This window comes from Dromiciops gliroides, chromosome 5 (assembly GCF_019393635.1).
Source record: "Dromiciops gliroides isolate mDroGli1 chromosome 5, mDroGli1.pri, whole genome shotgun sequence".
Taxonomy (NCBI): domain Eukaryota; kingdom Metazoa; phylum Chordata; class Mammalia; order Microbiotheria; family Microbiotheriidae; genus Dromiciops; species Dromiciops gliroides.
Window position 1 is genome coordinate 270,895,405 of NC_057865.1, and position 22,654 is coordinate 270,918,058.

The 22,654-nt window shown below is 42.8% G+C and overlaps 1 protein-coding gene across 2 annotated transcripts in view; it reads left to right on the top strand.

Moving 5' to 3' along the window:
* The window catches only part of PLXNC1 (plexin C1), a 234,047-nt gene that overhangs the window by 96,564 nt on the left and 114,829 nt on the right, over positions 1–22,654 (top strand). For both annotated transcript variants that reach the window (XM_043968236.1, XM_043968235.1), the window contains exon 10: positions 15,386–15,525. In XM_043968236.1, the coding sequence (XP_043824171.1) occupies positions 15,386–15,525 (140 nt within the window). The remainder of the gene's footprint in view (positions 1–15,385; positions 15,526–22,654) is intronic.

A 22,654-nucleotide genomic window follows, 5' to 3' on the forward strand; every position in this document is an offset into this window, starting at 1 on the left:
CATTCCTGGTTATTTGAAGAAGGAGAAGGAGGAGGGGAGGAGGAAGAGGATTTCGGTATAGTGGAAAACACAAGGACTCTGGAGTCTGAAGACCTGGGTTCAAATCCTACCTCTTATTGGTTGTATGACTTGGGCCAAATCACTTTGGGCCTCTGTTTCCCAGTCTGTAAAAGGTGGGGGTTGGACTAGATGGTTTCTGAGATCTCTTTTTCTTCTGTCTAAATCTATTAGCCAATGAGGTTTGTACCTCTGCGCCTCCAGGCAGCTCCTGAAGCCTATGGATTACCAGCAGTGCCAGTCTGCCTTACTTGGAGTGCTCCTGACCCAGTGTGATCATAGGTGTAAGATAAAACAAACAACCCAAAACAAAAGTAATTGAATCATGTGAACCAAATGCATTAAAAAAATTTTTTTAAGACACACATACCAGCACCCTTTTGATTTCTCAGATTTTTAGGTTCTTTATAGAAATATAGGCCTGGTGCTGGAAAGATTGTGGAGGGCACCAAGTAATCTAAGCCCCTCATTAATGAGGAAACTGAGCTGCCCAAGGTCACAAAGGTAGCGAGTAGGAGAGCCAGGATTCAAACCCAAATCCATCTCTCTTCCCATTCCCCACACCATTCTGCTTGTCTTTTTGGACCCCCGAGGGATCATGCTTTCTCTTCAGTGGCTTTGTCTTTGTTGACTCCTGTCTAGGATGGGGTCTCCTATGACCCTCAAGCTCTTCTCTGTTCCCTCCCCGCTTTCTACTTTTGCTATTCCTGACTCCGCAGTAAAGCCTTGCAGAAGTCGCCCTTCTTCCTGTGTCAGTAAATGGACGGGCCAGTCTTCCTCCTTATTACATTACCACTAAGCAGAGCTCCATTTCATCCCTAAGTGCTCCTGGAGACACATTCAGAACACCTGCTCTGTCTCCTTTTGGGAGAAACCTGATCTACCTAGCTCCCTCAGCAGGCTCTTCTGAGAGGCTGTGGGCCATTTGGGGGACAGAAGCTTGTCCACAAAAGGGCCTTGGAGATTGCTCTTTCTAAACAACAACAGCAACAATAACAACAACAAACGAAAGCTCACGGCTTCCTTGATTCCCTACAGTCTGGATTCATGGCCCATCGCCTTGAACCACAGCCCCGCCATGGGTTATGGGATCTGGTGCCAAGCCTCCCCAAATACAAAACGCAAAGCAGGGACTGGTTGGAGCTGCCTCTTTGGGGATGACCTAGCTTTGTGTGGAAAACTAAAGATAAGGGTCAGAAGCTTTGATCAAAAAATGTTCATCTGGATGGTTCAGTGAATAGAGTGTTGCACCTAGGGTCAGGAAGATCTGAATTCGGATCTGGATTCACACACTTGATAGCTGCGTGACCTTGGGCAAGTCACTTGACCTCCATCAGCCTCGTGGATAAAAATACCACCTACCTCCCAGGGTCATTGGAGGATTAAATGAGATCATATTTCTAAAGTGCTTTGTAAACCTTAGTGCTATTATTATTACTAATGTTATTATTACTCTAATAATTAAAGGGGGCCGGTTATGGATGGCGTTCTTCAGGGGAGCCAGAGTGGCCCATTCAATGTCTTTTCTGGAATGTTGTTGTTCAGCTGTGTATGACTCTTTGTGATCCTGTGGACCATGGGATCGGTCCACCTGGAGTGGTCTGCCATTTCCTTCTGCAGCACATTTTACAGATGTGAACATTTTACAATGTGGCAAACAGAGGTTAAGTGACTTGTGTTGGGTCCCAATAGCTAATAAGTGTCAAAGGCTGGGTTGAACTCAGGTAAAGTCCAGGCCCAGCACTCTATCTATTGAGCCACCTAGCTGCCTCTTTTCTGGCACAGAGTAGGTGCAGGTAGAAAAAATGTTGGCTTGGGTCAGAGGACTGGGGTTTCACAGAATCACAGAATTTAAGGACTGGAAGTGACTGCCCTGCCCCTCTGCTCCAACCCACACACAGTAGGGATCCCCGCTATAACACATACATCTGTAGCTGTCTTGTCTTTGTTGGAAGATCTCTCAGGAGCAGGGGCCTTCCCTCCTGTTGAGGCAACCCATTCCACTTTTGGCCAGCTCTGTTCCTGAGTTTTTCCTGAGTTTTCTGGATGGCATTCGAAGCCCTTCAGAGCCTCGCCCCTCCTCCCTTTCTTGTCTTCTTACGCCTCATTCCCCAACACATCCTCTTCGATCCAGTGACCCTGGCCTCCTGGCTGTTCTGCAAACAAGACCCTCCATCTTTTAGCTCTGGGTGTTCTTTCTGGCTTTCCCCTAGGCCTGGAATGCTCTCTCTTTTTTAATTCTTTCTTTCTTTCTTTCTTTTTTTTGGTGAGGCAATTGGGGTTAAGTGACTTGCTCAGGGTCACACAACTAGTAAGTGTGTTAAGTGTCTGAGACCGGATTTGAACTCAGGTTCTCCTGACTCCAGAGCCAGTGCTCTATCCACTGCGCCACCTAGCTGCCCCTTGGAATGCTCTCTATCCTCAACTCTCCCTTCTCCCTTCTCTGCCGTCCTTCAAGTCCCAACTCAAATCCCGTCTTTTATAAGAAACCTTCCCAAATCCTTCTTAATTCCAGTGCCTTTCCCCCCTTTCATCATTTCTTATTTATCCTGTAGACAGCTTACTTTGAACGAATTTGTTTGCCAGTCGTCTTTCCCATTCATTATAGCTTGGGCTCCTTGAGGGCTAGGATTGTCTCTTGCTTCTTTTTGTATCCCCAGCTCTTGGCATGGTTCCTGACACATAGTAGGTGCTTAATAAAATGCTTATTGAATGAATGACTTGTCCTCCTAGAAGCCATTGTTTCCAGTTTTGCTTTCTGGGGCCAAATCGACCGAGTCTCATCCTCCTCCATGGGATAGCATTTCAGATACTTGAGACACCTCTAGTGCCCCCCAACTCTTCCCTAGTTCCTTTAACCAGTCTTCATATCACACGGACTCTGGGCTCTTCACCATCCTGGTTGTCTTTCTGCACATTCTCAGCTTAACCTTGTCCTCCTTAAACTGTGGTGTGTTGGTTTGGGGTGGGGGTGAGGGTTAAATGACTTGCCCAAGGTCACACAGCTAGTAAGTGTCAAGGCCAGATTTGAACTCAGGTCTTCCTGAATCCAGGGCCAGTGCTCTATCCACTGCACCACCTAGCTGCCCCCTTGCACAGTATGTTAATGACACTTATTACCTATGTGCCCTTGGATAAATCACTTGATTTCCCTGGGCCTCGGTTTCCTTGACTGTAAAAGTGAGGGGGTCAGACCAGATGGCCCCAGAGATTCCTGTCAACTCTACCTCTGTGAACCCATAAACACTGATGAAGGAAGTGCCTCCTTCCTGAGTTACCATTCCCCTCCGGGCTTGTCACAGACATTCACTGCCCTAAAGAAACTTGCTGTCAAGCTGGCAGCTAAAAGTTGGAATAAATGTAGTTCAATCAACAAGCATTTCTCTAATTGCTTGGTATGTGACAGGCACCGAAACGAAGACAGAAAATACAAAGACAAGAAGGAAGCAATTCCTATCAGTTGGATAATGCAAATTAGGATGGAACAAGTATAAAAAGAGACAGCAAAATTCCTGTAGGAAGAAGAGATCATTTCGGGGTGGGGGAGGGGGCTGTAGGAGATTGTACCGGTGAGTTGGAAGAAGGTGGGGAAATCAGAAAAATCTCAAGGACAAATATGGTCCTTGACCTGGGCTTTAAAAGATGAAAGGATTTCAGCAGGAGATGAAATCACCAAGGTGGGGCGGGGCATGGAAGGGGAGGGTGTTTTAGGGGCACAGCAATACAAAGACTAGGATGAGAAACAAAGGGGGAGGATGTGTTTTGGGAATATAGAGTAGTATAGTTTTCCTGGGGCAGTTCAGTCAATCAATGGACAGAGTGAATAGTTAGAGAAGCTAGAACCAGATTCTTAAGGTCCCTGAATGTCAGCATCAGGACATTCAGTAGAACAGGGGACTTTGGAGGAGGAAGGGAGGGAGGGAGGAAGGGAAATCCAGGCATGGAGTTTCATTGGTGTCTTAGTGTGAAAATGCCCAAACTCTCATTGGTCTTGTGGCCTGTGGTACTTTGAGTGTTGAGTGGCTTGCTCATGGTCATGGAGGTAAGACACTCTCAGGTGGCGCTCCAAGCTCTAGTCTTCCAAGAGCGGCCCTCTCTTTATTCATGCACAACAGTTTCTCTCTACTCACTGGGCTGTGTTGCCTCTCAAAACATTTCCCTTAAGGAGACAAGGATATATATATATATATATTTGTGTGTGTGGGGGGGGGGGGGCAATTGGGGTTAAGTGACTTGCCCAGGGTCACACAGCCAGTAAGTGTTAAGTGTCTGAGGCCGGATTTGAACTCAGGTCCTCCCGACTCCAGGACCGGTGCTCTATCCACTGCACCACTTAGCTGCCCCTGACAAGGATATATTTATAATTGGACAAATATATTTATATGGAAATATATTTTAGTAATAATTTAAATAGATATATATTTATATAGACACATGCTTTTATAGATCTTATATAAATATAAGGGTGTGTGTAAGTATTGTACTTTTCAGATTTTAAAGCGCTAGTCTGTCTCAGCTACCTTAAATGCAGGTCATAGATGATAAAATCATACATTTAGATCTGGAACAGACCTTAGTGGCCATGAGGACCAACTCCCTCATTATACCAGAGTTTCAGGGTGGTTGGAGTGGCTTGCTGAAAGTCATACATGTAGGAAGCATCTGGCAGAAGGCTCTAGAATTGGGATTTGTGTCTGAATGTTTTTAGGTGATAAATTAGTTTTCACTTCGGTGTGTGATATTAAAGGCCACAGTACTGGTTCAATTCCTCTCTAGGCTGGTTAACTTCACACAGTATACCATGACCACAGACTGCACCCTCATCCGCTGTGAACCCACTCCAAAAAGCACCAGATCTGTCACTAGGAAGGGCAAGATAGCAATGTTTATAGGCCAGCCCATCGCTGTTCCTGGAGGGGAAAAGCTTTAACATGTGTGATCTCTTGTTGATGAATCAACAGCATTATTTTCACCTAGGAAAGATGACTCTTTTTGTTCAAATGCATTTAGTATGGCTGGTGGGCACTTGGTCCATGCCCTGTATTTTATATAAATGTGTGTGTCTAGTGCTAGACATAGCCAGCCATACTAAATGCACTATAGATACAGAGATAGAAAGATGGATAGATAGATAGATTGACTGATTGATTGATTCCCTTGAGGGACTGTAAACTCCTTGAATACAAGAACTGGTTTCTTTTTGTTTTCTTAATCCCTGGGGTTTAGCACAGTGACCTCCATAGACAATGCAGGAGCATCTGATAAATTCTTGATAATTGATTGCTTACTTATTTCTCTGTGCACATGTTGTTTTGCCTGATAAACTATAAGCTTCCTGAGGACAGGAACTATTTCTATATATACATATATAGATATATATATAGATAGATAGATAGATAGATAGATAAATCCCTACTGACCGTGTCCAGCTTAACGAATGATTGATATTAAGAATCACAAGCGCTCCCTGCCTAGTCTGGTGGTCTCTGGTGCTAACCATCACGACCTTTCTTTATCTTCTGGTTCCCGTGGTCTGATGACTTTACCCCCAGAAAACTGATCAGTGCTTTCCATTTCCTGTTCTCACCAGTAAGTTGCAGAGATCTGTGATAAGGCTGTGTGATACTCAGAATCACACTTTTAATACTTACTTAAAACCGTGGTATATTTGTATCACAGTAATTTCCCCCCTTTAGACTGAACCCTTGTGACGGAGGGGGAAACATAAGCCAAAAATCTGATCCAGTGACTGAATCTGATAGTGTATCCTGTATATTGTGAGCTAGGAGCCCCCCACACCTCTGTTATGAAAGGACAGACCTCTGATGTTATTTTAAAAGTTTTGGGGTTTTTTCATCTATTCATTCATTCATTCATTCATTTATCTATTCATTCATTCATTCATTTATTTGTTTATTTTGCGGGGCAATGAGGGTTAAGTGATTTGCCCAGGGTCACACAGCTTAAGTAAGTGTCAAGTGTCTGAGGCTGGATTTGAACTCAGGGTCTCCTGAATCCAGGGCCAGTGCTTTATTCACTGCGCCACCTCGCTGCCCCTAAAAGTTTTTGTATTGGATGTATCCACTTCACTATCCATTATGTCTTTGACCCCTTTGTAACCCAACTCTGTTCTGACTCCTTAGGTCACTAATCACCCACTAATTGTAAAATCCATGGTCTTTTTTCCCTCCCCATCTTCACTCTCTTTGACATCCCTGCTACTCTTTTTGGGGGGGGGGGCAATGGGAGTTAAGTGACTTGCCCAGGGTCACACAGCTAGTAAGTGTCAAGTGTCCGAGGCCGGATTTGAACTCAGGTCCTCCTGAATCCAGAGCCGGTGCTTTATCCACTGTGCTATCTAGCTGCCCCTCATGCTACTCTTGTCAGGGTGGGCAGCTAGGTGGCCCAGTGGATAAAGCACCGGCCCTAGATTCAGGAGGACCTGAGTTCAAATTTGGCTTCAGACACTTGACACTTACTAGCTGTGTGACTCTGGGAAAGTCACTTAACCCCGATTGCCTCAAACATCCAGGGCCATCTCCGGTCATCCTGATGTATATCTTGCCACTGGATATAGATGTCTCTGAAGGAGAGAGTGAGGTTGGTGACCTTGCACAGCCATCCCTCACTCAAATCCAGTTTACTGCAATCATGACATCACCACGATGTCATGGTCCTCTTGGAGAACAAAGGACAAACAACAACTCTTGTCAGACTTTGTCACTCTCGACTCTCTTCCCTTTCCTTTAGCAGGGACCACACGTTGGCTTCTCCTCCTTGTAGTTATGTGCAGGGAAGATCCCAGCCTCTTTTTTCCCTCTTAACGGGGCTGTTGCTCTAAGGTCCTCCTTTGGTTATCTTCTATACTCTTTCCCCATAAGATGCTTTTACATCTTTGTGGTGAGCCTGTATATCTCTGGCTTTAAAACAGTTCCAGACCCATATCTGAAGCCATCTTTGTATCCTGTTGACATTTCCAAGTCAACATGACTACAGCCAAACTTAACTGTGGCCTGACAGACCTGGAAGCATGAAAAACAGGGTCCACGTCCCATCTCTGACATTTAATGTGTGTGAGATTCTGGGCAAGTTACTTTGCCAAGCTTGGGCCTCAGCTTCTTTATCTGTCAGACAAGAGGGTTGAAGTAGATGATCTCCCGGGTCCCTTCAGGTTTACATGTATGATTCTATGCCTTTTTCCTCCTTCTGACTTTAGTACTTCTGTCTGTGCGATCCCACCAACCACTCTTTTTCCTGGGCTCACCACCTTGGGCTGGTTATTTTTCACTTTGCTCCCCTCACCTTTCTTGAAGATTCTACCTCCACAATATCTTTTAGTGAGCCCATGAAGGGTGAGCTTAAAGCCTGATGTTTTTATTCAAGTACAAAAAGCAATTTTTTTAATCTGCCTGTGCTATAGGCCATAGAACATTAAATATAAATGAATGATAAGACAGTGACTTGATCTAGGACTATTTCTACCTGAGGGCAGCTGAGTGGCACAGTGGATGGAGCCTATATACAAGAAGACTCATGTATTTGAGTTCAAATCTGGCCTCAGACGTTTACTAACTGTGTGACCCTGGGCAATTCGCTTCATCCTGTTGGCCTCAGTTTTCTCATCTGTAAAATGAGCTGGACAAGGAAATGGCAAACCAGTCCAGTATCTTTGTCAAACAAAACAAAACAAAACCCAAATGGAGCCACAAAGAGTTGGACACAACTGAAATGACTGAACATTAACAACATTTCTTACCCGAATTCTATCAAAAAAAAAAAGAAAGAAAGAAAGAACAGTAGCTCACATTTATATCCTGCTTGAAGGCTAGCACAGCAAGATGAAATGTGAGTTAGTTCAGCTGAAGCACTAGACTTGTTTTCATGGTGCTTTAAGATTTGCGAAGGACTTTATATACATTATCTCATTTAATTGTCTCAACAACCATATGTTGTTGTTAGCTATGTGACTCTGGATGAATAGATCGTTTAACCTCTGCCCATGTATCAGTTTCCTCATCTGTAAAAGGAGGGGATTGGACACCCCCCTCAACTCCCAGCGATTTCTTTGGGTCCTTCTAGGTCTAAATCTACTCTCTTGTGATTATTTCTCATTTGATCATTAATTGTCTATTTTCACCATTTGGCCACTCCCAATTTTTGAATGCCTCACCTTTGGATTGGTTCATTCTGCCTTTTTAGTTTCTTTCACCATTGATTCACCATCTCTATTGGCCATTGCCACATGCCCCTTCATTTGTAAATTTCATGAACATGTTACTTCACTCCATTTCCTGGTTATTAGCAAAGATGTTAAATAATTCTAAAACCTCATGCCAAACCCTTAGGTCCCCTCAGGACACTTCCATTTAATTAGTTGTGCCACTTTTAATCCTCATAATGTCCTCTGGTTTGAGATTTCCAGCCGGTTTCAAATCCATGTGACTTTTTATCTAACCCAGTTTGAGCTAATTTCACAAGTAACAATCTGTGAGACATTCTATTAAATGTTGACTGATGTCCAAGCTTTCAAAGTGATTTTTTTTTAGTTCAGGTTTATTTTTCTCTTAAATCAGATTAACTTGGCCTAGTTTGGTCTTAATAAACCAGAGATGCTGATTGCTCACGTTCGCATTGTTCCGTGAGATGTTAGCAACAAGTTTCTTTAGTAGTGTTGTTGTTTTGCATTGTATTAATGTCAGACTTAACAAAGGGTACTGTTCTTGCTAGAAATAGACTCGGTTCAAAAATGCTATTTGTTGGTGGTGTTGCTGTTTTCTTGTACTTTTTATGTTTCGTTTTCTTGAAGGGGAAAAACCAGCTCATTTATTCATGATTCGATAACTCATCTAATTAACCCACTTTTTAAAGGCACCTTCTTTTTTAAGTGGTGTAACTGTGTGGCTTAAGTTCCCATAGTCCACTGTGGCTTGTGAAAGACACTTTCCCTGGCACCACTATTTAAAAATAATTTTCTTGCACCATTAAGATAAAATTGCCAAGGAAACGGTTGACTTTACGGTTAGCTTCTGGCTAGTGAGTAGCTGTAACTGTCACACAAAGGAGCATTTTGATATATGGAAATTCCTGAGCAACAAGATGAGGGAGAACCTCCCTGACACATCGAAAGAGAGGTTGTCTCTGTAGCTAGCGTGATCACTTTTCTTCAATTCTGTTCAATCTCTTTTACATGGGAGGCTTTTATCCCTCACTACATTTTCCTCCGGTTGGGTTTTGAATTTTGAGGGTATAACGGGAAAAAAAATCAACTGCTGCTTTTAAAACTGGGCTGTTGGGTGTCAGGGTCCTTTTTAAAAGAAAAAAAATTGGTTTGTCTGGTTTCTTCATCTTCCTGTTTGTGGAGAGGTTTTCTTTCTTTCTTTCTTTCTTTTCTTTATCTAAAGTGTAAGCCGGTCGCATTTCTAACAATTGTTAGAAATTAGATCTGACCTATCTTGTTTTTTTCCCCATTTCTTGTGTATTTTTGACATTTGGTAGGTCTTTACCACAGTTATTATGATTAGAAAAGGTCTTAGGGGCAAACCAGGAGGAAGCTAATCTAAGACCTTTTCAAAAGATAGGGGGGAAAGCATCTGCTTGTATGAGATAGGTAGGCCTGGATTCACTTCCCTCTCAAAGGCTCGGGAAAACTCTAAACAATAATGTCCTTTAAAAAATAGCCTTGTGAAGCAACGAGGCAGCCTCTTCTCAGGAAAATATAATAGCCAAGAAGACAGACAAAGTAGACAGACATATTCTAAAAGCATCTTCAGCAAGCACTTGATGCTAGAATAACTCATCCTTAAGTGATTATGCATTGAAGCTGAGCATTTCAGGGGAGGACAAGCTGTGTCTTTACTTAGGTTTTAACTAGGGTCCAAATCGGTAATCAAATAAATACAGAATGGGAAAGGACTGGCTAGAACCAAAAGACTAAGACTTGGAGATCATAGTAGACCCCAACCTAATTATGAGTCAGGAAATACAGTATTACCTTGGAAGAAATCAACACGATACCGGGTGTTTTGTTTTCCCAAGATGATGGGGTGCCTGGTGCAACTGAGAGACCAATGGATTTTGAATTACAGAAGACCTATGTTCAAATTACATACTGCTTTTGTGGCTTGAGGCAAATCATTTGAGCTCTTGTGGCTCAGTTTCTTCACCTGCAAAATTGAGAATGTTGGACTTTATAAGTTCTGAGGTTCATTCTCATTTCAAATCTATGATCCTGTGAAGCTTGGAAGACAATGATGATTTGTATCCCTCACAGCACTAGAGTAATAGAGACACAGCCAAAGCTTTAATGAACAGTTTCGTTGACTTGATGTTGACATAAAAGAGATAAAAAATAAACCTTCTGCTATACTCAGTATTAGTGAGTTCTTTGTTAGAGTATTGTGTCCAGTGTGTATATATACGTGTATGTGTGTTTATATGTATGCATGTGTAGTGTGTGTGTGTGTGTGTGTGTGTGTGTGTGTGTGTGTGTGTGTGTGAAGGATATTAAGAAACTGGAAAGGGTCTAGTATAGGGGAAACTGAATTGGAAGTTGGAAAATTTGGCTGAATATTCCAGCTGTTACTATCTGTGTAACCTTAGGTAAAGGCAGCTAGGTGGTGCAATGGCTAGAGTGCTGGACCTGGAGACAGGAAGACTCATTTTCCTGAGTTCACATACTGCCCTCAGACACTTACTAGGTGTGTGACCCTGCGCAAGTCACTTCATCTCTGTTTGCTTCAGTTTCCTTATCTGTAAAATGAGCTAGAGAAGGAAATGGCAAACCACACTGGTATTTTTGTCAAGAAAACCCCAAACAAGGTCACAAAGAGTGGGACATGACTGAACAACAAAAGCTCAGGCAAGTTATAAAACCTCTGGGCCTCAGTTTCCCCATCTATAAAGATGATCTCTCTGGCTCTAATCTCAGGATCACAAGAACAACAAAAGTAATAGAAGAATGGGAAAAAGGGTTGTTATAGAGGAAGGTTAAAGGAATTATTGATAACCTAAAGAAGAAAAGGTGGAAGGATAGTGTGATTATTTTCTTCAGGTAGACAAAGAACCTTTTGCTGGGAGGGCTGATCAGTTGTTATCTATGTGCTCAGCCTGAGAAAATGAGTTTGAATGGAAACCTGGCAGATGTCATAAAATCTCAGAGTTGGAAGGGATCTTACAGGTCATCAGGTGCGAGCAGTACTTGGGAGAAAGAATTTCCTCTACAAATTATAAGATAACTTGTGATTGAAGACCCCAATGAAGGGAAACCCACCAACTGATTGATGCATTGTTAAGGGCCCTTAAAGTCCATGATGGACAATGCTCTCCACATCCAGAGAAAGAACGATAGAGTCTGAATACAGATCGAAACAGACTAGTTTGATTTTTTTTTGTTGTTTTTTCTTTCTCGTGGTTTTTCCCTTTTGTTCTGATTCTTCTCACAATTTGACTAATGTGGAAATATGTTTAACATGATTGTACATGTATAATCTATTAAAACATGCTATCTTGGGGAGGGCAAAAAGGGGGACAAGAATTTGGAACTCAATCTTACAAAAATGAATGTTGAAAATTATCTTTACGTGTAATTGGGGGAAAACAAAATACTGTTAAGGGGGGCGGGGAAGAGTCCTTAGAGAGTCAGTGGACCGGAATTCAATCCTCAACTTTGCTATTTATTACTAAGCATTGTGGTTGTTCAGTTGTTCCATTTGAGGTTTTCTTGGCAAAGATACTAGAGTCGTTTTCCATTCCCTTCTTCAGTTCATTTTACAAATGAGGAAACTGAGGCAAGCAGGGCTAAGTGATTTGCCCAGAATCACACAGCTAGTAAGTGTCAGAGACTGAATTTGAACTTGGGTCTTCTTGATTGAGTAACAATGGGACAGGTAGGTAGGCTTGGAGTCAGGAAGACCTGAGTTTAAAACCAGCCTCAGAAACTTCCTAGCTATGTGACTTGGGCAAGTCACTCAACCTCTCTTTTCTACTGGAGAAAGAAATGGCAAACCACTTCAGCATCTTTGCCAAGAAAACCCAAATAGGGTCACGAAAAGTGAGATATGACTTAAATGATTGAACAACATTAACATTCTGACTCCAGGCCTGGCATTCTATCCACTGCACCACCTTGCTGCATCATTATTACTAAATGAAGGCCAAGGTTACCCACTGTATTCCAAGCCATTGCCAGTCATCTTGACCTTTGTCTTGCTACTGGACTTGGAAGACTCTGGAGGAGAGAGTGAGGCTGATTAATACAGTTCTGCCTTGTTCATATCTAACTCACCATCCAGTCAAGACATCATCCTTGTGGTATCATTGATCCTCTTCTAGAAGGAGCAACAGCAACTGGACAGATCTCTGAGTAAACTGAGGAGGTGAGACTAGATCACCTGTAATGAGTCTTCCAGCTCTAAATTACAATCCTGTGACCTTCCAACACAGCCTATTCTATGTTGGGATTTTTATAAGTCAGACATAAGGGGAAAAAATGTATTGACTGGCAGACTAATAGTGGTATAGGGGGAAGAGCTGGCTTTGGAGACAGAAGATCTGAGTTCCAGGCATGTTTCTATCACTTATCAACTGTGTTGAATTTGAGCAAGATATTAAATCTCTGGGGCTCCCAGTTTCCTCATCTGTAAAATGAGAGGGTTGTACTAGTTGGCCTATGAGGTCCTTATGATCTTTTGCATCTTTTTTAAATATATAATTACTTTACTTTGTAATTTTATATATTTTATTTGACACATTTAATAACATTTTTCTTTTTTTTCTTTTTCTTTCTTTTTTTTTTTTTTTTTAGTGAGGCAATTGGGGTTAAGTGACTTGCCCAGGGTCACACAGCTAGTAAGTATTAAGTGTCTGAGGCCAGATTTGAACTCAGGTACTCCTGACTCCAGGGCTGGTGCTCTATCCACAGCACCACCTAGCTGCCCCTCTTTTGCATCTTTAAAAAAAAAAAAAGCTAGTTTGGGCATCAGAACCGAGAGAGCCTTTGATGTGTCCGTCCCCAGATACCCTCAAGATGAGACAGAATGATTGTCTGACCTGGTTCAATGTAGATACTCATCAGCTTGATATTAGGTGGCTAGACCTTGACTTACACCTCTTCCGTTAACTGATTTTGTGGCTCACTGCTCTTCTTTCTTATAAAGTCACTGCTCTTTGAGGAATTAAATTTTTCTGTAATTCTCTTTTTTTTATTTGGAGGCACCGTAATATAGTAGAACCAATGGTCTAGCTGTCTGCAGAACTAAGTTGGCATCTCAGTTCTGTCATTTACTAACCCTGGGATGAGTCAAGTGAGCAAGTATTTACAGTTATCCCTTCCATATTGTGGGAGTTAGAGGGGTGGCACCCTCTCCTCCAATCTAGGAAATACACATAAAATTTTTTGTTCCAGAGAAGAAGTCTGAATTTTTTTTCTTTTTTCATTAATGGGATATTTACAATACCTTACTGCAAAATTTGGGTTAAGTATTTGGTCATAGATTATATCATACAATAAGATGCATATCTTTTGTGCATTTCTGAGTTTTAAAACTTTTTTCTGGGTTGTCTGCGGCTCCCACAAAACTCCCCCCAAATTCCCATTTAATTCCTATGCCAACCTGCAATGTGGTGAAATGTTGATGGGCAAAATCCCGATGTGGAAGGGATAACTGTCCTAAGTGCTTATAATATGCCAGGCACCATGTTAAGCCCTGGGAATAAAATACAAGTAAAAACAAAGACATTGTTATGTCCTCAAGGAACTTACCTGCCAAGGGTAGAAGACCACACCTAAATGGGGGGAGGGGTAAGGAGCATGGTACCTGAACCTAAGTCTGCAGAAGAAGAAACATGTCACTTTCAGTAATGAACAAGGCTGGCCTGGGTTTTTCCTCCAAGTGGTGGTTCTAGAATGAATTCACTAGTGGAAGAAGGGGGTCTGCATTCGGAACTAAGGTATGCTTCAGGCTGATAAGGCCACAGGATCTGAGGAAACTTCTATGGTTGAGAATGAGTTGCTGGTAGGGCAGCTGGGTGTCTCTGTGGATAGAACCCAGACAGACCCTGGAGTCAGGAGGACCTGAGTTCAAATGAGGCTTCAGATACTTACTAGTTCTGTGACCCTGGGCAAGTCACTTAACCCCATTTGCAGAGAGAAAGTGAAAGAAAGAGAGTGAGTGGATGGATGGATGGATGGATGGATGGATGGATGGATGGATGGATGGATGGATGGATGGATGGATGGATGGATGAGTCACTAGTGCTTCCTGGGCCTTGCTTTCCTCATTTGTAAATTGGTGACAATCATGTTTCTCTTAATAGACTAATTAGTTGAAGGAATTCTCAAATCTTATTCTCAAATGAGAATAATGAGTTGGAAGGACCTTAGAAGTCATCAAGTTCAACCCCCTCCTTTTGTAAATGAGAAATCAGGCCCTGGGGAATTGAGGTGAATTCCTCCCAGAACCTCCATTTTGATGAAAGGCCTTTGACCAACCATGCCTTTTTTCTGGTCTTAGCCACCCTCCTGTAAGAATCCCTTGTTCTCCCCCTTTTCAGCTCTCCTTGGATGTTTCGAAGGAGGGCTGCCCACATTAGAATGTAAGCTCCTTGAAAGCAGGGACTATTTGACTTTTTGCTTGTATTTGTGTCTCCAGCACTTAGCACAGCACTTCATAAATGCTTGTTGAATGACTAACTGATGGATTTGCCCAAGGTGATGTGTGTAGTATGTATCTAAGGTCCGACTGGAAGCCGGGTCTCTTTAACTCTAGAATGAAGGTTCTTTCCCCATCACAACATGCTGGCATATGTACAAGCATGTTGGAAACTCTCCAGTGATGCGCAAGCATAAGGCATGATCACTTAGAATTATGATAATTCTGTATGTTGTGAAGCCTATAGCAGCTGGCTTCCTTTGGCTTCCATCCGTTGCCATGTTTATTTTGTGAATCTCCAAAGGCGATGAGGTAGAAAGCATTTCTGAGATGATTGTAACGTCAAAGTCTTCAACTCAAAGTAATTGGTTTGACTTAATGCTTTTGTGAATTGAGAGACAGATGAATCTTAAACTCCTTTCCTCCTGAATTCATTCGTTCAATTATTTACCTATTTATTCAGTTATTCAGTTATTTAGTTATTTATTTTCCGGGGCAATGAGGGTTAAGTGACTTGCCCAGGATCATACAGCTAGTAAGTGTCAAGTGTCTGAGGCCGGATTTGAACTCAGGTCCTCCTGAATCCAGGGCTGGTGCTTTATCCACTGCGCCACCTAGCTGCCCAGTTATATGACTTTGGATCATTAATCTTGAATTTGTTGGTCTTGGATTCCCTGCAGGTCTTCTCCATCCACTCCATAATGCCACAGAAAGTATCGACCCTGGGGAAAAGTGACATGATAGTCATCGGAGCCAACTTTACCCAAGCGTCTAACATCTCCATGATACTGAAAGGAACCAGCACTTGTGACCAAGATGTGTGAGTCAATTGTTTGTTGCCCAATTGTGTCTCCTTCTGCAAGACCCAGTATGAGGTTTTCTTTGCAAAGATACTAGAGTGGTTTGCCATTTCCTTCTCCAATTAGAGTAAAATTTAAAAACTCCGAAAAGCCAAATGATTTCCAAGTCCCAGCTCTAATACTGATTATTTTTTTGGGGGGGGGGAGGATATTCAATGTAACAATCCCAGTGCCATGAAATGATTCCAGTATTCCGTTTGGAATTCGTTGTAAGAGAATTTGCTCTGTAGTGTCAAAGGAAAAGCCCTCACAGACTGTATATAAGGGGGGAAAAAACTCCAGCTCAGACTGTCAAGGAGTTCAACGTTTATAGGGGGACACAACATGTAAACGATTATGTACCAGTAAGATATAGAAAGGATTAACAGGAGGTAGGCTCAGAAGGGAAGGTAGTAGGATTAAGGGGGATAGAGAAAGTCTTCTTTCAAAAAGTGGGATTTTGTCTGAGACTTCAAAGAAGCCAGAGGAGTTGGGAATTCCAGGAACAGAGACAACCAATGAAAATGCCCAGAATTGAGAGAGAGAGAGAGTATCCCATGGGAGGAACACCCAGGAGGCTGGTGTCACTTTTGTTGTTTGTCCTTCATTCTCCATGAGGACCAATGACATCAGGAAGGTGATGTCTTGACAGGTCATAGAGGGAAGAGAGGAGGCAAAAGACTGTAAGAGTCAGAGGGGGCAGATCATGAAGGTCTTTCAAAGCCAAACAGGATTTTATATTTGGTCCTAGATATGATAGTTACTGGAGTTTGTTGAAAGGGGGTGGGAGGCGGGGGTTGATGTAATGAGACCTGTGCTTTAGGAAGATCACTTTAGCAGCTGAGTGGAGAATGGTCTGGAGCAGGGAGAGACTTGAGAAAGGAACACCCTCCAGAAGTCTAGTGTAAGAGTCCAGGTGAGGGGCAGCTAGGGGGCGCAGTGGATGGAGCGCCAGCCCTGGATTTAGGAGGACCTGAGTTCAAATCCAGCCTCAAATACTTGACACTTACTAGCTGTGTGACCTTGGGCAAGTCACTTGACCCTCATTGCCCTGCCAAAAAAAAAAAAAAAAGAGCCCAGGTGCAGAGAGGCAACAGCCTTCTGAACAAGATCTGAAGGGATCTTAAAAGACATCTAATCAACCCCCCTCATTTTATAGCTGAGGAAACAGAAGCCCAGGGGGTTAAGAGACATATTCAAGTTCATACAAGTAGAATAGTGCCGAGATGGGATTTGAACTCAGGACCTCTGATTCTAGATGCTCTGACCTTTACATTGTTCCACTTGGCCTTTGAGGCCAGCTCTTTATCCATTACCCCATATTGCTTCATGACAAAAAAAAACCTACATCACTATGCATAAATGCACATATAAATATACTCTCTGTGTGTTCCATCTTCCCTTTCTCCCACCCTCCCTCCTCTTCTGTCCCTCTTCCCATCCCTCCTCTCTTCCCCCATCCTTCTTTGCCTTCCCTCTCTTTTTCTTCTATTCATCCCTCATTTCTTTTCTCTCCAGTCCCCTTCTCCTCCTCTTCTACTTCCTTCCCTTTATCTCTTCTGTCCTTTACCTCTCCTTCTCCCTCCCTCTCCTCTTTCTCCTCCCCTTTTCTCTTCTCTTCACTCCCTTCCTCTACTCTCTATCTCTCTTCTTACCTCTCCCTCCCTTTCCCCTCCCTCTCCTCTTCTTCCCTTCTTCCCTCTCTTCTCTCTCTTCTTCCCGCCCTCTGCCCCTCTCTTTTGCTGCCTCCTTTCCTTGCTCCCTCTCTCCCCCTCCCTACCCTTCCCTCTTCCCCTTCCCCTCTCCCCCCCTTGCTTCTGCCTCCTTTCTTTCATCCCTCTCTCCCCTCCTTCTCTCCATCCCTCTCGTTACCCAGAAGTTTTTGGAAAATTTTTATAACAAAACATGCTATAGTTGTGATTTGTTTGAAATAGAATACTGAAACAGTTCCTGTAGTAACAGTAAGGACAGGACCTGTGTCATCTTCTCCATACAGGGAATCCCTAGCTGAGGAAACTCCCTTTCCCAGTACAAGTTGGCACCTTATCTGCCTCTGAGAGTCCTTGAGAACTGTTTCCCAGGGGTTGCTGAGGCAGTAAGTGTCAGGGCCTGGATTTGAACCCAGGTCTTCCTGGCTTTTGGACCAGCCCATTGTCCACTAGGCCTGTGGAATTTAGGTTTTAGCTCCTTAGAGACATGTACATATCATTTTCCATGCCGGCTTCATTCACTGAGTTTTCTGTCATAATCCATTTGCTACACACACACACACACACACACACACACACTATTATCATTCCATTCTGAATCAGTGAATTTGGTATCTGTGTTCTTGGTGAAGTCAACTGTTTCTCACTGGCCTTATTCCTGTTTTTGCCATTTTCTAAAATTAGCTGCACACTGTGCTTATCTCTTCATAGCAGTGTCATTTTCATAGCTTTTATTCAGATTAAATACCTTATTATTACATTCTCCCTCCACCCCCCCACCCCAGTTTCTTGATGTAACTGAAATTGGGAAGTTAGCCACCTGTGTTTGCACAGAAAGGTGATCAGCTCTGTGGAAACAATATGTGTTTTTCAGGGAGTCAGGCTATCTCTGACTGATTATGCCAGCATTTCAATTCTGAATGTGTCTTGATGCACTGGAGTTATTAAATTAAATGGCGAAGAGATCCCTATCCGAGGAACATCTTGGTAACCACATCTGTGGTGGGAAGCCCAAGGTCACTGGCAGCAAAGGTCATGTTCCCTTAACGATAGAACATTGTTTGATTGCTTTAACCCGAATCATCATCCCGTCATTCCTAAAGGACAAAGACGTGTGTTGAGAAGGAATGAGGAGAACCATCTGTTGTCACATGGCTCTCTTGTAGTTAGCCATTAATTTGGGGATTTTAACATCCTATCAGTTTTATAATGTCATAGTTGTACTCTCAGAAGGGATCTCCTAAGCCATGCAGTCCAATCTCCTCTTTTTACAAATGAAGAAACTGAGACCCAGGGAGTAAAAGTGAAAGATTTACTAAAGATCACAAAGTGCTGGTAAGATACAAGACCCGATTTTGACCCCAGACCCTCTGATTTATGCTCTGGGTGCCGTAGATGTCTCCCTTGCTGGTCATTTTCTTCTTTAATAACTCATTAATTTTATAATGGCATTGTCATAGTTTGGGAGCTGGAAGGAATCTTGGGGACCATCAAATCCAAAACCCTCATTTTACTGATGAAGCAACTGAAAAACAATCAAGTGACTTGCTGGGGGTCACACAGCTAGGAAGTGTCTGAGACAGGATTTGAACTCAGGTCTTCCTGACTCCACACCCAGGGCTCATCCGCTGTACCACCTAGCTGCCTCTGGTCCAAAACCTTCATTTTACGATTGAGGCAGCCAAGTCCTGGAAAAATTGACTTGCCTGGAATCAGACAAATGATAAGTGACAAAGCCAAGATTTGAACCGGGGTCCTCTGTCTTCAATTTTATTTGTTTTCTGTGTATGTGTTTTTTCTTTTTTTCACCTAAGTACAAGAACTTTCAGAAAGAAAACACATTCATGTGGTATTGAGGTGGTGCTAACCCAGAATGTGATTTAGGGGCTTCCTGAATTTATTCTTCTTACTTAATAATGCATGCATGCTTCAAATAGGAATAATAGATTGTTGCTGTGTATCAAAATTGTGCCAGGCATGTTATGCAAATACATCCAGCTCTTCATTATTGATGCTGCTTGGAATGTCTTTTCAGCCACTAGTTTGAGCCCAAAGTTGCCCAGAAAGGCAGGGGCTGTGGGGTGTCTCCTTGTGAATCTTTGCCTAGTCCCCAAGGCTGCTCTCATTCTGGCCAGTCAAAGGAGACCTTGGGTACATTCAGGCATACATCCCACAATCATCTCCAAGTTGGAGGATTTCTAGAAGGATGATTTAGGAACTGAGATTGAGAACCAGGAAAGCTCTTGGAGGTAACTGAGTCTAGCCCCTTCCTTTTATTTATTTATTCATTCATTCATTCATTTATTCACTTATTCATTGACTTATCTATTTATTTACTTATTTATCTATCTATCCATCTATCTATATATTCATTCATTCATTCATTTGTTTGTTTGTTTGTTGATTGATTGATTGATTGGTGAGGCAGTTGGGGTTAAGTGACTTGGCCAGGGTCACACAGCTAGTAAGTGTCAAGTGTCTGAGGCCGAATTTGAACTCAGGTCCTCCTGACTCCAAGGCTGGTGTTCTCTCCACTGCGCCACCTCGCTGACCCTAGTCCCTTCCTTTTACAGATAGGACACTGAGGCCCCCCTGAGATCAAGTGACTTTGCTCTGAGGCAGGGGTTCTTAACTGTTTTGTGTTGGAGACTGCTTTGGCGATCTGGTGAAGCTTATGGATCCCTTATACAATTCATAGGATTGCAAAGGAAATTAGTGTATTGAAATAAAGATGCATTTTTTCCCCCAGTCTATATCCGTGGAGTCGTTGGAATCTGTCAAGTGACCAGTATTGTAGGTGAAGGCTTTCAGTAGCCATAGACCAGGGGAGCTTGGCTTTTTTTTTTTTTTTTTTTGTATCATGGATCCATTTGGCAGACTGGTGAAATTTATCGATCCTTTCAGAACGCCGTTTTTAAATACGCAAAATAAATTACGTGCGATTACAGAGGAAACCAAGTATACGGAAACACAGTTATCAAACTAAAAAAACCAAACAAACAAATTCACAGACTCTAAGTTAAGAGATCTTGCTCTTCAGTAAAAGCTGGAGTTTTAACCCTGATCCTTTGACTGTCTTTCTCTACCCCACATTGCTTCTGAGTTTGCTTGTTGGCTTACTGTAGGGTCCCTAGTGCCACTCCTGGAGCTGGACCTCCCGGACAGTGACAGAAAGGGCTCTATCCATTCACCCGGTCTATTTAGTGACCTCTCCCAGATACTCCTGTCGTATGTACCGTGTTCTGGTCAGGGCACATCTGGAAGTGTTGTGTTTAATTCTTTACAATGCCACTTTACAAGGGGCATTGGCAACCTAAAGAGTTGCCATAATGAAAAGTCCAAATAGTTAGGAATAGAGTCCGTAGAGAAATTTCAACAGGGCTGGCCTGGGCACTTTCCTTGAAATGGAGGTTCTGAAAGAAGCCAGTTAATTGGAAGAGGGGGCTGCAGGGGGTGGGGGCAGGAAATGTTCTTTTAGGGTGGCAAGTGAAAGATGAAATGACTGAGAAAACAAAGGTTTGATCTTTAGAGCATATTGGCTTATTAAGCAATGCATGCCAATTATCCACCAAACTGGGACCAGAGCTCAGTTTGGGCCTGGACCCTGAATACAGCGGGAGAAAGATTTTTATCCATTCAAAACAATCAAATAAGATCATTTAATTAAAAGGAAACAATACAACATTAGGTAACTGATTTTGAATTGGATAAAAGACTAAGGACTCTCCAAGTTGGGAGGGACATAGCAAACAGGTGCAATTCAGCGAATTCAGAAAAAGAGGTAGTCTCACTTCCCCCAAGTGTCTAAACAATCAAAGGAACATGGAAACAGCTTGATCAGTATCTCGGTCAGTTTTCAGATAAGATATATAGATTGCTTGAGATTTTTGAGTGAAAACTCCTTGAATTAATCTTCCCGATCCCACTGGACTTCTGGCCAGCATAATCCAGGTCCTTAGGGATCTCTAGCAGCAGGTGGAGGTGGTCCAGCTTCCCAGCCACACGGAGCTGGGTTCAAACAATACAATAAGTTTCTTCATGGGATGGAATTTGGACGAGACCCAAAATATCCATAATTGAATAGAAAGTAAGCTAACTCCAAAACTGAGTCACAACCTGGAGTCACAATTAACCAGGTGCTTTCCTAATCCCCTCAGTTCTCTCAGTGTGGAGGCTACCGTGGCACGGTGGGGAAAAATCTGGAAAGTCAGAACTGGAGCTGGGAGAGGAAGAAAGCTGTGATTAGTTCTGCTTTGCCCCGGAGAGCAATGGGTAGGAGTGGTAAGGAGGAAGATTTGCGCTCCGTGGAACAAAGGCCAAGCTTTCTAAAAGTAGAATGAAATGGTTTGGGAGGTCCATCCTCACTGGTTCTCTCCAATGAAGTCTTGGCTGATCTTTCATTGAGAATGAGGTAAAGAGAAATAAACTCAGAAGATCTGGTTTCAAATCTCACTTCTGATGCCCTCTGACCTTGGTCAATCATTTCACTTGCCCAGAACTCAGTTTCCTCATCTATAAAATGATCAAATGGGAGTCCAAAGCCTCTTGAGGTCCCTTTCTACTTGTTCTCCTTCAAAAGCACCAAAACCAACTTCTATTTAGTCTTTCCATCAATTTCTATGGATTTAGCAATCATCTCTATGTAGATGACTCCCAAATCTACATATTCTCCTGAGCTTCATTCTTGTATCTCTCACTGCCTGCTAGACATCACCCACGAGGCCCAAGGGCATCCCCAAATCACCACATCCAAAAGCAGAACTTGTTATTTTCCCTTGGAATCCCAGCTCCCTTTCTTTCTAATTTCCCCTTTTCTCTTGTAGACACTTAGAGTCACAACCTTTGTTCTTGATTCTTCGTTCTCCCTTCTTCTCTCACCTCCCTGTTTCATTTTTCTCTTTGTGGCCTCAGCCCCTGTCACAGTGCCTGACACATACATAGCAGGAGCTCAACAGATGCTCATCAAATTCTTTCTTTCTTTCTTTCTTTCTTTCTTTCTTTCTTTCTTTCTTTCTTTCTTTCTTTCTTTCTCTTTTTCTTTCTCTCTTTCTTTCTTTCTCTCTTTCTTTCTTTCTCTTTCTCTTTCTTTCTTTCTCTCTGCCTCCCTTCTTCCCTCCCTTCCTCCCTCCTTCCCTTCCTCCTTCCCTCTCTTCCTCCCTCTCTCTCCCTCCCTCCCTCCTTCCCTCCCTCCTTCCTTCCTTCCTTCCTTCCTTCCTTCCTTCCTTCCTTCCTTCCTTCCTTCCTTCCTTCCTTCCTTCCTTCCTTCCTTCCTTCCTTCCCTCCCTCCCTCCTTCTCTCCCTCCTTCTCTCTAAACTAAAATTAAAACTAAAAAACACTAAAAATTAAACGCTAAAATTAAAACTAAATTCCTCTCTCTTTCCCCCTTCTCTCCCTCCCCCC